Below are 17,112 nucleotides of genomic sequence, written 5' to 3'. Positions count from 1 at the left end.
GCGTCGTTTTGATCAGCGACGTCGTTTTAGTGTTTATAACAAAAACGTCTATTTCCAGTGCAAAATAATGGATATAAAAAAGCCCACGGGCTTACCGACATTTTATTATTATTTCTATTTTTATGTTTTTTGGGCTAATTTATAAGTTATAACCTTCAAAGAAAACGACAATGATTTTTCACTTTTTATTATCTCATCAATGGTTGTTTCAGCTCTTGTTTGAATTTGGAAAGATTAACTTCGACTCACAAATGTTTGCTTACGGATAAATGTATTGTAGACTAAGAATATTCAACAAGCAACATGGACTGTAGCCGAAGTCAAATTATAATTAACTCTCTCTTAACTTATTGATTATTATTATTAGAATGTAATTAGTTAAGGTTTTCTTTCATTATCCCCAATTGGTTTTAAATTGTGCGTTTCGCTTAGTATAACAATTTCAGCTTTCCCCACATGCTCTCCAATTTTCATTTTTTTGCTTAATTTATTTTTGATTGAGATGTGAGAAAATATGTTAACTAAGAGTGAACAATATGAATCTACATTATTTTCTTTTGCTGCTGTTGCTTTCATTATTCTTCTTTCTGCTTGCTTATTTTTCTTTCTTTTTGTTCTTTTGTTTTTGCCCACTTTATTCGAAAGATAAAGATCGCATGTTATAATTAATATATATTTACTTTTATTTTAATTATGATTTTTTTGATAAATTAATTATGTAGTACAATTATACTTGGAGTAGTTTCTGTTCTGTGCATAATGCAAGGTGTCAAAAGAAGAATTCAGCTCCTTGCAATTCGTAAGCTTTAATTTACAATGTTGTTCAAACTCTAAAGATATTCGTGTGGAAACGGATATGGATATTGTAATGTATCAATAACAACCAAAAAATGATAAGAATACAAAAGATTAGGTAAGTGTGGGAGCTAATTAAGTATATTAGGAACCCATTATAAAAAAGGATAAAAATTTATTAATTACTTAAATAACAATAATACTATAAAAAGATACTCATGCCACCACTAAACCAATGAACAAAAAAAAAAGACTCTTTATGTCTTCCTGTTTTTCTTTTAATTTCTATGGACGCTCTCACACACACACATTCAATTCAAATCCTAACATCATGAGGATATAGAATAAGTACACACTAATTGCTCGGCATGTTTAATATACATGTACGTAAACTGATGTGATAGTGAGCTCACTACCACATCCACTATCTTTATATGTTTTTTTAATCAGTGGCCTCAATAATTCATAACTCTACTTAACGAAAAAAAAAAAACTCATAAGTCTACCATAAGAATATACATGTATGCCTATAATTGCTTTATTTAAAGATTTTCACCAAGATTTGTCCTGTTCCGGAGTCAAAATTCCGTTCTCAAATCAAAGTTATATACCCATGAAACTTCGAATGATATTTAGTTTATGTAATTTAGATATCTATATTACAGACTTTTTTTTTTCTTCTAGATGTTTCGTTAATGGTTTGTATTAAAAAAAATTAAAATAAGATAAATAATGGTGATTTTTACTAGATTTAAAAGTTTGATTTTGCAATTAGTTAAAATTTTGTTATTTTATTCGAAATATCCAGTTTTATTATTACTACTATGCTTAATGGATCCAATGAATGTGTGTTGGGAATCCATAACAGTCGTGTTATGCCTCACACAGTGGACAAAGTAAGATGTTGGGCAAAAGCATTCCTATTGTTATAGCATATATCCTTTCACCTTTTAAGCAAATTAAAGAAATGGACAAATGAAAATAAAGAAAGTGAAAGGTTATTAACTTATTGTAACTTTAAAAGAAAAAGAAAGAGACAATGATGAACATGTGAGTCATGTTATATTCCCACCCCAAATATAATAAAGCGATAATTTAATCAAAAGCTTGTCTCCTTCACTTTCAATTTTGCAATCATCGTCTCATCAATGACGCACACGCTAAATATGACATATATGGTGCCTGCGCTAATCTCATTTCGATTACTTTAGACAGGCCATGTATTAAGCAGTTTATAAACCGTTTGAAAGAGAATCATATTGGGATCAAGGTCATCTAATCGATTTTTATCGTTATAATCTTTAGATTGAATGTGCCTATCTAACAATATCCGTTTGACTAACATAACATGATTTTGTTATTGGATATTCCTTTATCTAGTATCCGTAACATAATTAAATCATAATCAAATTTGCCTAGTCAGAATTAGAAAACAGTGATTGCTAGTCAAAGATTAAAGATACTAAAATTGCTTACCTTTTAATATTAATAATGAAACTTGAGTATATACAGATGTCGATAATATAGACTAATTTACAATGCAGACAGCAAAATAGAGATCAAGTGGTTTCAGATACTGATACATGTGTGAGCGTAAGTGGCGGCTTTGTCTCTTCGAGTCAAAATTCGTCTAGGGGCCAACGAGAATACAAAAACAGCTTAAAAGTGCGAGACAGTGTCACTGTCAACAAACGTTGCCTATTTTTCTGTGTACGTTGCATTTGAATTACGTTTTTGCCACTGCCACTTTTTAGTCACTTTCCACTTATTATTACTTGCATTTACTTCAATTTTGAAACACAGTAAATATTCAAAACAAGAAGCTCAATGTTTTCACAAAGTAAGAAATGTAGAAAACCAGAAAAGAAAAAAAGGGATATAAAAGTTTAGTTAATACCATACTGGAACTATATATATGTTCTTTAATAAGAAAACTATACTTATGTTAGTAAGCAAGTGGAGGGTGGTTTAGTCATTTTGCCAGTTAAACGGCTCTTCAAACCTTAATCCCACATCCTCTCCGTAAAGCTGCCACGTAAAAGTGCCGTTGCATAAGCAAAACGCGTCGTTTTGGTTCATCAGCCCGTCCGTGAAAAGGTCCGGTAAATCAAACACCTTCTCTTCGTTGCTTTCCTTGTCCGTACTAGAAGTCTCCGACGTGTCCGAAGAAAACACGAAACAACTCGAAGTCGAAGACTGAGCCGTAGACAACAATTCAGAGTGGCTTAGCTCATCACCTTCCGGTTCGGCTAATTTCTCATTGATAATCGGTTTTTGCCACGTGGTTGCTTCGGCGGCTTTGGTAGCTGCAGCTTGTATATCCTTAGGAGAGCAGCTAACCGGACGAGGAAGCAAACCGGATAATTCAGGGAAATTGAGATAACCGGAGTTGCCTTTAATAGCTAAAGCCGCCACATCATGAGCACGAGCTGCCATCTCAGCCGTTGGATAAGTGCCAAGCCATATTCTTGATTTCTTCCTCGGCTCTCTAATCTCCGACACCCATTTCCCCCAACTCCTCATCCTCACTCCTCTATACGACGTCGGATTCTTATTATCATCGCTGACGTTGCTGATCTTCCGCCGTTTTCCTCCGACGCCATTGTCTTGCACTAACGACCTTTTGGATGTAGACCAAGACTCTGACGAAGACGTTACCACGGAGGAGGAAATCGTGGCGGCGACGGTCGAGGCTGTTATAACGGAAACATTATTGTCTTGATGATGAGTAGCACTACTCTCTATGTTGATTTGTTTTCCCATTTTAGAGAGAGAGTGCTAAAGCTATAGGCTGCGGTCTGAAGTGGGCTGCTATAAATATTCTTGCAAATTATTTTGTTCTAAAGAGAAAGGAACCATTAGAGAGTAATACTATATAGAAAGAAAAAATGACTATAATAATTTCGTTATACATAGTAGGTCCGTTGTCAATCGAGTGTAACTTACCCCCATGTGAAATTAAATGAAAATAACGTGTTTCTATATTTTATATTAGTAAAATAATATTCTTAATTATATACGCAAAAAAGAAAAAGGAGAAAAGAAATAAAAAATCGAATAACAATTTAGATGGCATTCCTTGAAATAGAATGCTATTTGACCATCTCTTTTTTTTTTTGTTTTTTTGTTTTACCATCTCTTGTTATATATGTACGCCACCTTGGCACCTTCATAATCCATCAACTCTGCTCGAGATTGCGTGACGTCATAATTATCAATAAGTAGCAAAAAAAGAAATTTCTATAGTACATAAAAGTTTTGTGTCGGCCCACTTTACTTTATAATCAATGGACAAATGTACTAATTCCTAATTAACTTGGACATAAGAATACACAATGTACTAACTCAGTAATTTTTGTTTAACCACGCGAATCACGTTATCAAGCGGTCCCGTCGCTCTTGGATCTATAGCTAGTCCTATATGTAAATTTTGACTGACTGAGAACAATGTATTACAGTGAATATTTTAATTAAATCTATATTAAGTTTTTTTTTTTTTTAATGAATGTTTTATTCGATTCGGCGCCATTATAACTAAGAAGCACTTTTATTTGATTAATGATGAAATTTGAATTACTAAAATCAACCAACTTTTGCCTACAAAATCATTGAACAGTGTACATACTCCATTATCATTGTTATTTCTATTTTCTATTTTGGTTGGAAGTGTACTCCATTATTAACACATTTATACACATTTATCTTGCCTTTTTTGTTGTTGTTGACAAACCTTGAATACTGTCAATTATTGTCAACTCTATTGATGATAACAATGGTGAATATTCATTTTGAAGAAAAGTAAGATTATGATTGTCGATTGAAGACAATAAGAAAAACGCGATTGTCATTACCAAGAAGAATTGCGATTAAAAGCCGAATTGTTAATTTTACTCTTTTTTTTTTCTTTTTTTTTTTTTAGCAAAGCCGAATTGTTAACTTAGTTACTTTTTATACATAGACAGAAGAAATAAATACACTGTTAACATAAGCTGGACAAGTAAATTTTCTACATGGAACATACTTATATGCTAATTTGTTCATTCAGCTGTAATGCAAAACCACATCTGTGATGAACAAAAAATGGTTGTGTAATTGTGTTACAACGTTAGGGATTACTGTAATGTAATTAAACTAATTAGTGAAACCAAGACAAGAGATTAGCAATAGCCAATAAGGATGTGCATTGAACATGATTCGGGTTGGCCACCTAGCCGCTCCCTTAACGATGGGATAAAGCGTACCCGGATACAAGACCTCGTGGATTAGTCTTTGGGCCTAGGAAGTCTTTGGGATCTCACGGTTATAAAAAAAAAAAAACAATCATGACCGTAATGGTTGAATGAAGCATTTTTCTGGGCCATACCAAATCTTTCCATGGCCCGACGCCCCGACCTAATGTTTAATGTTATATTAATGCAAGTGACTCGTGACACCGTTACCCAAATGCGATGTCTCTAACCTAGCAATGTTTTTTATATGTGCGCAAGCGCAACGGTAAGAAGAGTTTAGAGAAATAGAATACTAACATAAAAATTAAAAACACCTTGCCTTGAATTTAACAAAATTCCTGTCATATGGGCTGCCATAAGCCCAAAACAAAGCCCATTAAACCTGCAACGATAGTGAACGAAAAAGGAATCTCGCTATCTATCGGAAATTTGACCCATTCCACCATCTCGGGGAAAAGACGGCGAAAATGGAGGAACGGAACGAGGCCGGAACCGGTGCCGGAGAGAGCAGTTTGTTGGATGGATCAGATCACTGGTGGTGGGCATTGGGAAGTGGAGCCCAAATCATGTGGGGAGTGCGATTGATTAGGAGAGGTTACGCCGGCGACGTTCGTTTAATGCCGCTCAAAGCCTTCGGTGTCGCATCACTCTTCGTCGGCTCGTTAGCCACCAGCTCCGTCGCAATAGTCCGCGCCACAGGGATCCACACGGTCAGATTCTTGTATTGAAATCATTGATCTCTATATTGTGTGTGTGTGAGAGAGAGAGAGAGAGATTGATCGGATCCAAATTGAATCAGGTTCAAGATGCGATTGATCTTGGAGCCAACATTAGAACCAATTTGGGGGTTACTCCTCAAATACCGGATAAGCAAATCACTGGTACGTCAAAAAAAAATTAGGGGTCAATTCAATCTCTTACAGAATTTACAGGGTTTTGTTTTGTTTTTGCAGAGAGAGAGACGGATGATTTATCATGAACAGATCGTGCTTGAAGCTCTATCGTTGGATTTCACTATGAGACGATCATGGAATTATATAGATAGACCGACCAAAATTTAGGTGGTCTTTGTCTGAAACTTCATAAGGTTTTTGGGTTTAATTGATTATGTGCTCTGTCTTAGTTTCCTTTTTCAAATCAAAGTCCTTAAAACAGTAAACCTCTGTCTCTTTTCAAAATATCTCTACAGAGAACAATAAATTTACCATAAAACCATATATATACAACAAACAAGTCTAATGTGGAAAGAGCTTCTGCATATCAGAATTCAATCTACAACTTCACAAATCATAGTTATTTTTAATCAAAATTTGATTTTGGGTTATCTTACAAGACATTAGACTAGTTTTTAATCTGCAAAGACTATTTACAAGTACTACCTACTACATCATTTGAAGAACGATTAAGTTCTAAACCAGAAACGATATGGAGAGAAATGCAGCTACGTCCTCAAGAAAACATTCTCACTTCTGCAAAACCTGAATGATTGAAGTCACCGTCTGGGTGAGAGTCATCAACAATAGAAGTGTTGCGGTGACAGAGGCCGTCCCTGTCCACATGTCACCGAAGTACACTCGTTTGAGTACGGCGCAAGATCTATTAACTGGATTTGAATAGTGCCTGTTGACTTCAACTGCTATGTCAGAATAGTAAGAACCAACCTCCAGGATGCCCAAACAGAGCTTGTTCACCATCTCTGCCACCAAACCGTGTTGCCCGATCCAATTCTTTATTATCCCTTACAAAACCAAAACCACCACCATCCACAAATCAATACACAGGCACACACATATATAAAGGATAAAAGGATAAAAGGGTTACCTTTCTCGACAAGCAAGTCAACATCTTTATGAGTGTCAATGAGGTAATCCAAGAAGATAACATAGTTACATACATGGGCGTTGAAAGGGTAATGACATTGCTCAAGAGCCATTACGTTTCTGAGTTTCATCTCTACTTCGTCATCAACCCTAAGACAATGCATCTTTAAACAACCCTTCTCGAATCTAACGGACAGCGAGAACTCTTCATCTACCGCCTCAAATTCGACTCCTCCCCTATCTAGCTTATCCGCGTTATACATATGTTCAATGGGATTGTATTTCCCTCGAGCAAGCCGTGGTAGTGTCTCCACACGGACAAGCCTAACCAGATCAGTGAAATGTCTGAACTTTGAGTTGTCTCCGATTTTACCTTGACAATCAAAGTGTGTGATGACTAATTCACGGAATGTTTGGTGAGGGGTGAGTGTAGGGACTATTGGATCGAAGAGTTTCTCGAGAATGAAGTAAGGAAGTTGGTTCTCGAGCAAGATGAGATCTTCTTTGACTGTGTTTTCAAGACAAGGCTCGTCCATGAGAGGATCCCCCTGTCTTCTCCCAACCTTCGTAGGAACTCCTCAAAATAAACTCTAGTACAAAAACAGAGTCATGTAGGATCATGTCCACAAATATTGCAGATTCAATCCAGGCCGTTGATTCTGAGTAGCTTGCCCTGATCATCTCTTCATCTTCTTCGATTATTCTTCTGAATCCATCGATGGTCTTTTCCCCTTCAACTCTTCGTGCGAATTCGGCAAGGTAAATCTTCTTATGCTCCTCCATGTTTAAGTAGCCCATTGACTTTGTGTCTGTAATATCTCCAAGAGACTTGAGAGCTTGAGATTTTGAAGAATGGTGGAGAGGACCAAGAATCAGTAATTGAGGAGTATATGCTTCTGGTTTTACTCTACGTATACTGTTAGGCACTCTATAGATGCAACAATGCTTCTGATTTTTCGGAAAGAGCCACATCCCAGGAGCCTGTTTGTTCAACTTCTGGGTCGTGCCCAATTCAAGATCCAACATTCCGTCAATTATTTCCGGGTCGTCGCATCCAATCTTGTCTTCAGAACCTAAAGGCTCTCTCAAAAGAGGAAGTTTTAAGAAAGCCATTGGAGAAGAAAGAGGAGGTAGAAGATGAATATCCCTCTTAGTGAAAGATGAATAAGAATCTTATTCATTTAACTTGACACTCTCACGGGCTTGCTAGTATCCTATTTATCACCGAGTTTCAAATAATTATCCTAGTGAAAGATGTATTTCAAATGATTGTTAGATCAGAAAAGTCAGTATCCTAATTATCACCGAGTTTGTCGGAACTTTGTCTGGCCAGCTGTCCTATAGTAATTGATTTCTAAAAATCCACGTTTTCCACGTTAGGTATTGACGCAAAATTTGGTATGTGCCTGAACCTGATAGGGCGTTCAAGATTTTTGGAAGATCCCGTATCCGTAATAAGTAGGAAATCATTAAATTATGTATGACGTGGATTGAATATTATTTGTAACGACCAAAGAAAAATAAGGGGTCCTCTGATCTGATGGACGAGCCTTCTCTGTATACACAACAAAATCAAGGAAATGATGTCTTATATTTAGTAGTAGTGTACTAGCTAGATTAGAGGTCTAACGTTTCAAAATTACAGCTGTTTTGTCCGATTCTAGTGTGTGTTCCGAACATGCTAATTATATAGGCCATTACCATAAGTAACATGCTAATTATATAGGCCATTACCATAAGTGCTTAAACTAAATAGATCAAAATAATTGATTCATTACCCTAACGAAGAAGGTCTCAGATGCAACAATTCAAACCCCACGTTTCACGCCTGGTATCAATCGTAAGAAATTCAGTGATGTTCAAACATTATTATATTATTCATAATTTATTTGCACTATTCTTTGTTGTGTTCATGGCAACTTATTTTTTCCTTTGTTAAAGACTTAAAGTTCATCGCAACTTAATGAGACAAGAATTAACAAAAAAAAAAAAAAAAACTTAGTGAGACGATACTTTTTTCGTCTAGTGCTTTCTTATCTCTTAAAAATATAAAATCGAATATGACACGTAAAAAATGTTTTTAGGTGAGATGGAAAAAAACTGGTGCAAATTTTATGTATAAATTTACACACAAAAAAAGATTTGGAGAAGGATTCTTCAAATTCAAAAGCCCTAATTATTTAGCGAGTCTTCAGCAAAAGAGCTTCTGGTTAGTGGATACATTATGACTAGGAATAAAATTATAGACTTCATAATAAAGTATCATTGACGACCATTAAGTCTTTGTTTATTATTATGAGATACAATAGAAGATAGACTTAAAACACAAGATCCTTTTTGGGGGAAGATATGACTAATGTATTAAACACAACGACGAGAGAGTGAATTGTATCGTAGATACGAGTAATTTATTAAACACAAGAGACGAACCGGAGAGAGTGAAACGACGTCGTCCAACAGAAGAACGGTCAATTTTACCAAACCTGAATAATCGAAGCCACCGTCTGGACAAAAGTCATCAGCAAAAGAAGCCCAGCAGCGATAGTAGCCGTACCTCTCCATAGATTACCGAAATACTGGCGTCCCAGGATGGTGCGTGTCCTGTTGACTGGATTTTCATAATAGGCGTTGACTCTTGACGCTATACCAGCATAGTAAGAACGACTCTCGACGACGCCCGAAAAGAGCGTGTTCACCATCTCCGCCACCGCCACCGAACTCTTCTCCCCCAGTTGTTTAGTATCCCTTTCAAAACCATACCCTGCCATATTAATTAGTTTTGATTATTCAAGAAAAGTTAAGCAAGCAGTATAACCTAGCGAACACAGCAGTACTTGTTCGACATTACAAGGTTTTATATGGTTTAAATATTTGTATGATAAAACAATATACATGACATATATAACATGGTCAAAAACATGATTTACAAATAATATTTCGAATACATAATATCTTTATTTTAAGAATAAATGTTGGAAATATCTATCTAATCAAACTCAAATATGAAATTCGTCTAAAGTATTGATAATTTTTTGCATCAATATAAATTTAAAACGTCAAATCTTGAAAATTTAACCAAACGACATATATAACTAACAACTAAAAATAACACGAAAATGGATAAATAAACTGCATAATTTCAGTGTATGATATAATCGCTATAGTTTATGGATGTTTAACACACACAATCAATATATGTATACGTAAAGGGTACCGTTCTCCATGAGCAAGTCGACGTCTTTATCAGTGTCAATGAGGAAATCCAAGAAACTGACGAAGTTACAGACGTAGGCTTTGAAAGGGTAATGGCATTGCTCTAGCGCCATTATATTTCTTAATGTGATCTCCGCATCATCAGGAACCCACAAACAAGGTATCTTCAAACAACCATTCTCGAATTTCACATCTATCGAGAACTCATCTGTCACAGCCTTGAACTTCACTCCTGCACTGTATAGTTTTGCCGCGTTATACATGTGTTTGATGATCGGGCGATCTTTTGGTTTTTTTGACCCATGACCATGTGACGTCTCCTTCATGCGATGAGTTTTGAGCCGTTCAAGACTACGACTCTTTTCTGTTTCTCTTTTTGACCCTTGTGTCTCCATGGGAATATTGAATCAAACACTATGATATAAGAACAGGACTATGTAATCTAAAGAACACTTTTCTTTATTGCTCAAGGAAAACTAACTCAAAAACCCTAAGCTTACACAATCTCTAAACTCTCTAAAAACTCATAGGGTTACCACACCTTGGTACCTCTATATATAGAGTCTTTAAACCGACTTTAAACACATTAGGATTAGGTCTTAAAACTATCTCTAGAATCTTCTTATGAAACCGACTTGTTTCATAATGTCTTGGGCCTCAAGCCTTTAATCTTCATAGTCTTCTTTTCAAACTTACACCAACATTCACTCCCTTAAGTTTGAAATCACCTTTTGTCACATCTCCAATCCCTACAAGCTCTCTCATTTCCTTGTATTTAATCCGTCCAAGAGCCTTGGTTAAGATATCAGCCTTTTGTTCTTCTCCCGGCACATGTTTCACATCGACTAACTCATTTTCTACACATTCACGTATAAAGTGATATCTCTTGTGTATGTGTTTACTTCTTCCATGGAACACTGGGTTCTTGGCCAAGGCAATTGCGGATTTATTGTCAATTCGAAGCATTACCTTCTCACACCTTTCTCCGGTTACTTCTTCCAAAAGATCTTGAAGCCAAATGGCTTGTTTGGCAGCCTCAGTAGCAGCCATAAACTCAGCCTCACAAGACGACAATGCCACTGTGTCTTGTTTCTTAGTACACCAAGTAATTGGGCAATCTCCAAGGTAGAATATGTGCCCTGTTGTACTCTTACCATCATCCTCATCTACATTGTGACTACTGTCACTATAACCTACCAGACCTTGTTGAGTTCCCCGAGTAAATGAGAGACCATAGTTCAGAGTGCCTTTTAAGTACCTAAGTACTTGTTTCAAGGCAACTTTATGGGATTCTTTTGGATCTTATAGATATCTACTTAACACACCAACACTGAAAGAGAGGTCAGGTCTTGTATGAAGTAAATACCTGAGACATCCAATGATCCTTCTAAATTCTTTCTCATCCACACTCTTCTCTTCCTCTGCTTTTGACAACTTCAAGCCAGCATTCATTGGTATGTGAACTGCATTACATTCACTCATTTTTACTTCCTCTAGTATTTTCTCTGCATACCTTCCCTGTTTCATAGTAATGCCCTTTTCATGTTGAACTACCTCTATACCAAGATAATAGGTCAACAGGCCTAAATCACTCATCTCAAACGTTGCAGACATTCCTTTCTTGAATTCATAAATTTGTTCTGAGTTAGAGCCTGTAACTAGCAAATCATCAACATACACTGCCACAACTAGAAGACATTCATCCTTTCTTTTCCTGTATAAGGAGGGTTCTTTAGAGCATTTTACGAAGCCTAAACCTTGAAGAATCTGGTTTAGTTTATTATTCCATGCTCTTGGTGCTTGTCTAAGCCCATAGAGTGCTTTGTTAAGTTTGTATACTTTATCTTTCTTTTCTTCTTCTATAAACCCTTCTGGTTATGAGACAAACACAGTCTCCTTTAGCTCTCCATGTAAGAACGCTGTTTTTACGTCTAGATGATGTACTTCCCAGCCGTTTGATGCTGCTAAAGCAAGTATGAACCTAATAGTCTCAATTCTTGCTACCGGAGCAAATACTTCATCAAAGTCAATCCCATGTTTTTGCACATACCCTTTAGCAACTAATCTTGCTTTATATTTGTTTATAGAACCATCTGAATTTTTCTTGATTTTAAACACCCACTTCAGTCCTATAGGTTTAGCTCCACTAGGAAGATCAACTAAGTTCCATGTGTTATTTTTAGTAATTGATGAGATCTCATCTTTGCAGGCTTCTCTCCATTCTACCATTTCTTTTGCTTCCTCATAATCCCATGGTTCTTCATCCAAAGCCAACAAGAGGCGTTCACTTTCAAACTCAGCCAACAGTACATAATCCTTTAAGTACTCTGGTCTTGTAACTTGTCTTTGTGAGGTTCTTCTGGCAGGCGGTGATTGTATTTGCTCTGGGTTCTGTTCATGGATCTCAGTATCCTCTGTTTCTTCCTCACAAAACTCATCTCTTTCCTCTGTTTCCTCTGTTTCACTGTTTTCTTCATCAACAGTTTCAACTTCATTAGTCTCATTTGTGGTTTGAGTTTGAGTATTTTGAGCTTCTCTAAGACCATTATTTCCAAAAACTCCAACATTCACACTCAGTTTAAACGTTCCAAGTTCCTCTCCTGTATCTTTTCCCAGATGGCTCCATTTCCAGCCTTTTGTTTCGTCAAAAATGACATCCCTACTCACTGTTATTCTCCGAGTAGTTGGATCCAGCATCCTATAAGCCTTTGTGCCTGGTTCCGTACCCAAGTGCACTAATGGTTTTGAACGATCATCAAGTTTTCTTAGGTTTTGAGCTTCTGTTTTTGCATATCCTGTGCAGCCAAATACGCGTAAGTGTTCCACATTTGGTTTTCTTCCCTTGAAAGCTTCATATGGTGTCTTTGCAATCAATGTTCTAGTTCCAACCCGATTTATCAAATACGTGGCATGTCTCACTGCCTCTCCCCATAAGTAGTTTGGCATATTCATATGCTTAAGAATGCTTCTTGTCATTTCTAAAAGAGTTCGATTACGTCTTTCTACGACTCCATTCTGCTGTGGGGTGTATGGTGCAGTAAGATGTCTCTGTATCCCAGCATTTTCACAGTAAGCTTGAAATTCTTGAGATATAAACTCACCACCCCTATCTGTTCTGAATGTTTTAATAGTAGCACCAGTTTCTTGCTCAACTAATCTTTTGAATTTTTTAAATTTCTCAAATGCTTCACTTTTTTATTTCAAGAGTATAGACCACATATATCGAGAATGATCATCAATCAGTACGAAGACATATCTATTCCGGGCCAATGTTGATGGTGTAATGGGTCCACAAAGATCTCCATGCACAAGTTCTAACTTTGTTCCTGCTCTGTATGAAGTCGCCTGAGGAAATACTTTCCTAGATTGTTTCCCAAGTAGACATGAGACACAGGTCTCCTTTTCTGTTTGAATAATTGGCAAACCTGTAACCAAATCTTTCTTTATCATTGTCTTCATTGTTTCTAATCCGATATGTCCTAATCTTGCATGCCATTTGGCTGACTCACTCAGTTCTTTTACTTGCAGGCATCTTTCAGACTCAGATTCCATGAAGACTTTGTAAAGTCTGTTCTTTGATCTTTTAGCTTTTACCAGAAGCTTTCCTTCTTTATCATGAACAGTAAGATAATCCTCTTTCATCCTAACATCACATCCTGATTCAGTTGCTTGACCCAAACTGATGATATTGCTTTTTAAATCCGGTATAAAGTATACATCTGCAAGTATTTTCTTGTCATTGTTCTTGCTAACAAACCAGACTGATCCTTTTCCCTTTATGTCTATCTTTGAATCATCTCCAAATCTCACCTTTCCAGTGACTGTTTCATCAAGTTTTGAAAAGAATTCTCTGTTTCCTGACATATGGTTGCTTGCACCATTATCCAAATACCAAACATTCTTTCCATCTTCTTGAGTTTCAAAGTTTCTTGGCTTGAAATTCTTCTCATTTAAGTAGACCACCTCATGTACCATCAACTCCTCTGCCTCATGTGTTTCATCATCTTTGTTTTCTTGTGCTTCCTGAAGCTTAAGCAATCTATCCGGGCAATTAGAAGCAAAGTGACCCAGCTTGTCACATCTATAGCAAACTACTTTAGATTTGTCCCTTTCTTGCCTTCCGTTTTGTTGATTATTAAACCTACCTCGTCCTCTTCCTCCTTGAGGATATCGTCCTCCTCTGCCTCTTCCACCTCCATAGCTACCTTGGTATGACTGTGACTCATAATTTGCATACATGAGTTTTCCCTGATCAGCTGTTGGTTCTTCTTCTTCATCAAGAACTCTTTCTTCATAGATTTTAAGTCTCCCTACTATGTCTTCAAAACCTGTTTTCTTGAGATCAAGAACTTGTTCAAGTGAGGCTACAATATGAATGTATTTCTTTCTTGGTACAGATCCAAGAAACTTCTTGACCAACTTTGTTTCGTTAATTTTCTCTCCTAAAGCTGCAGCTTTGGTGGATATTTCTGAGAGTTTCCCTGCAAACTCATCAATACTCTCTGTTTCTTTCATCTTAAGACGATCAAAATCAGACATTAGAGTTTGAAGTCGAGCTTCTTTAACTCTATCTGCACCTAGATTTCTTGTTTTTATGGCATCCCATACTTGTTTTGCAGTTTCGTATTCTCCAACCTGCAGAATTAGTGATTCTGGTATTAATTGGAAGAGAAGAGCTTTTGCTAAGTCATTCAAGTCTCCATCAGTTGATCCGGGGTCGATAGCTTCCCATGCTTTGTTTACTCTAAGCATCGGTTTCATCCTCATAGTCCACACTGTATAATTCGTAGCAGTGAGCATCGGCCATTGTATAGAGGAAGAATTGATCTCTTTAGGTTTCACAGGGACTATATCTCCCATGTTTTAGGTTTTGTACAAGAACACGTATTCTTGTATCACACACACGTTTGTAGTTCCGATTTCGTATCGTATACCTAAGTAGTATGATTCAATCACGCTCTGATACCAATTATTGAATCAAACACTATGATATAAGAAAGGGACTATGTAATCTAAAGAACACTTTTCTTTATTGCTCAAGGAAAACTAACTCAAAAACCCTAAGCTTACACAATCTCTAAACTCTCTAAAAACTCATAGGGTTACCACACCTTGGTACCTCTATATATAGAGTCTTTAAACCGACTTTAAACACATTAGGATTAGGTCTTAAAACTATCTCTAGAATCTTCTTATGAAACCGACTTGTTTCATAATGTCTTGGGCCTCAAGCCTTTAATCTTCATAGTCTTCTTTTCAAACTTACACCAACAGGGAACACATCGGAAAAGATCAGCTATGTATCTGAATTTGCTCTTTGTTGGTTCTCCTGACCCATGTGTCTTCTCCATGGGAAGAGCTTTATGTTCTTGAGGACGACTCTTTTCTAATTCTCCTGATGACCCCTGTGTTCCCAAGCGAAAAAATCGGAACAGACCAGCTAAATATCTGAATTTATTCTTTGGTTTCTTTGGCCTAAGTGTCTCCACGCGGACACATCGGAATAGATCAGTGAAATGTTTGAATCTGGAGTCATCTCTGATATTACCTTGGAATCTGAAGTAAGTGATGATTAACTTGCGGAGTGTCTGGTCTGGACGGAGTATTGGAACTATTGGATCGAAGAGTTTCTCGAGGATGAAGTAAGGAAGTTGATTCTCGAGCAAAATGAGGTCTTCATCCACAGTGGTTTGAAGACAAGGCTGCTCAAATATAGGATCCCATGTTTTCTTGATGTCTGATCCTTGGTCCTCAAGTAAGATGTACTCTTTACTCCTTAACATGAACTCTATTATGAAAACAGAGTCATGTAGGATCATATCCACGAACTTTGAAGATTCGATCCAGGCAGTTGATTCAGAGTAGCATGCCCTGATTATATCTTCGTCTTCTTTGATTATTCTTCTGAATTCATCAATGGTTTTTTTCCCTCCAAGCTTTTCCGAGAATCTCGCGAGGTAAATCTTTTTATGCTCCTCCATGTTTAAGTAGCCCATTAACTTTGTGTTTGTGATATCTCCACGAGACTTGAGAGCTTGACATTTTAAAGAATGGTGAAGAGGTCCAATGAGAAGTAATTGAGGCGTGTATGCTTCTGGATTTACACGACGTAGACGATGAGGGACTCGGTAGATGCAACGATGCTCAGGATTTGTAGGAAACCACCACATCCCAGGAGTCGATTCGTTTAACTCAAGGACCGTGTCCGGTTCATGATTCAACCTTCGGTTCATTGTTCCTGAAGTTTGTTGTCTTGTAATAAAGAGATATAAAGTGAAATTTTTTAGAGAGCAAATGAGAGTAAATATAATGTGAAGAAAGAGGAAGAAGAAAGACGACAGAACTTAATGTTCGAAGTTTTCCTCTTGGTAGTATACTAATGAGGAGGAAGTTTCCCCAACGACCATGTACATGAAAGTCACTTGTTCACATATGTAGTAACTAGTAATAAATAGCAGTATAGCACATGTAACAATATATCTATATCACATTATATGAACTTTGATATATACTGTGTAAATTTTCTATTAATATAGGTTTGTGGATTCGGAGCCCTATGTCGATCGAGAATTAATTTTTTTTCGAAGATTTATTACATTGTTGTGTTTTTTCATTTTGTTTTTTATTATAGATTTTTTACAATGAGTGGAACAATAGTGGATACTTATTCTATGTTCAAATGTGTTTATTTCGATTATCTTTGTGAATTAGCTTAAGAAAATCATATCCATGCAATTGCAAAAAGATTTTGTTAGGGATGATTGAACTGAACATTCAAATAAAAGTCACTTACTCACTTGTTCATAGAAAAGTCCTTAAACATTTGAGTTTTCTCCCTTTCCACCATTGGAATTATACAAGGAGGGATATACTACAATCTAAAGATAGCATAGTACAATCCCTGTTCTAAAAATCCCCGCCTAGCCCCGATTACTCCCCGCTTAATCGCTAGGCCCACCCTATCCGCCTCGATTAATGACTAATCCCCTAAAAAATCAGTAACCTGATTATTCTCCGTCTAATCCGATTACTTTCCGCCTAATCCGATTATTTTC

General features: G+C 36.6%; 4 protein-coding genes and 1 pseudogene across 4 annotated transcripts; 1 reads left to right on the top strand and 4 right to left on the bottom strand.

Moving 5' to 3' along the window:
* Positions 1 to 2,575: 2,575 nt before the first annotated feature.
* LOC9314405 (ethylene-responsive transcription factor ERF035) lies at positions 2,576 to 3,770 on the bottom strand. Its single transcript, XM_002876514.2, has one exon. It carries the CDS (start codon positions 3,556 to 3,558, stop codon positions 2,764 to 2,766), a length of 795 nt encoding a protein of 264 aa, XP_002876560.1. The 5' UTR covers positions 3,559 to 3,770; the 3' UTR covers positions 2,576 to 2,763.
* A 1,468-nt stretch (positions 3,771 to 5,238) lies between these two features.
* Positions 5,239 to 6,183, top strand: LOC9312628. The gene is made up of 3 exons (XM_002878290.2): positions 5,239 to 5,734; positions 5,824 to 5,905; positions 5,978 to 6,183. The coding sequence occupies exons 1-3, from the start codon at positions 5,492 to 5,494 to the stop codon at positions 6,001 to 6,003; spliced, it is 351 nt and encodes a 116-aa protein (XP_002878336.1). The 5' UTR covers positions 5,239 to 5,491; the 3' UTR covers positions 6,004 to 6,183.
* A 101-nt stretch (positions 6,184 to 6,284) lies between these two features.
* On the bottom strand, positions 6,285 to 8,094 carry LOC9312627 (annotated as a pseudogene).
* Positions 8,095 to 9,093: 999 nt separating this feature from the next.
* On the bottom strand, positions 9,094 to 10,451 carry LOC9314404. The gene is made up of 2 exons (XM_021024265.1): positions 10,059 to 10,451; positions 9,094 to 9,589 (listed from the first exon to the last, which is right to left on the bottom strand). Exons 1-2 carry the CDS (start codon positions 10,381 to 10,383, stop codon positions 9,537 to 9,539), a joined length of 378 nt encoding a protein of 125 aa, XP_020879924.1. The 5' UTR covers positions 10,384 to 10,451; the 3' UTR covers positions 9,094 to 9,536.
* Positions 10,452 to 15,267: 4,816 nt separating this feature from the next.
* Positions 15,268 to 16,299, bottom strand: LOC110228569. Its single transcript, XM_021026254.1, has one exon. The coding sequence runs from the start codon at positions 16,288 to 16,290 to the stop codon at positions 15,268 to 15,270; it is 1,023 nt and encodes a 340-aa protein (XP_020881913.1). The 5' UTR covers positions 16,291 to 16,299.
* Positions 16,300 to 17,112: the final 813 nt, after the last annotated feature.

This window comes from Arabidopsis lyrata (assembly GCF_000004255.2).
Source record: "Arabidopsis lyrata subsp. lyrata unplaced genomic scaffold ARALYscaffold_5, whole genome shotgun sequence".
In the NCBI taxonomy this organism is placed as follows: Eukaryota; Viridiplantae; Streptophyta; class Magnoliopsida; order Brassicales; family Brassicaceae; genus Arabidopsis; species Arabidopsis lyrata.
This window is presented reverse-complemented; position numbering and strand designations above follow the sequence as displayed.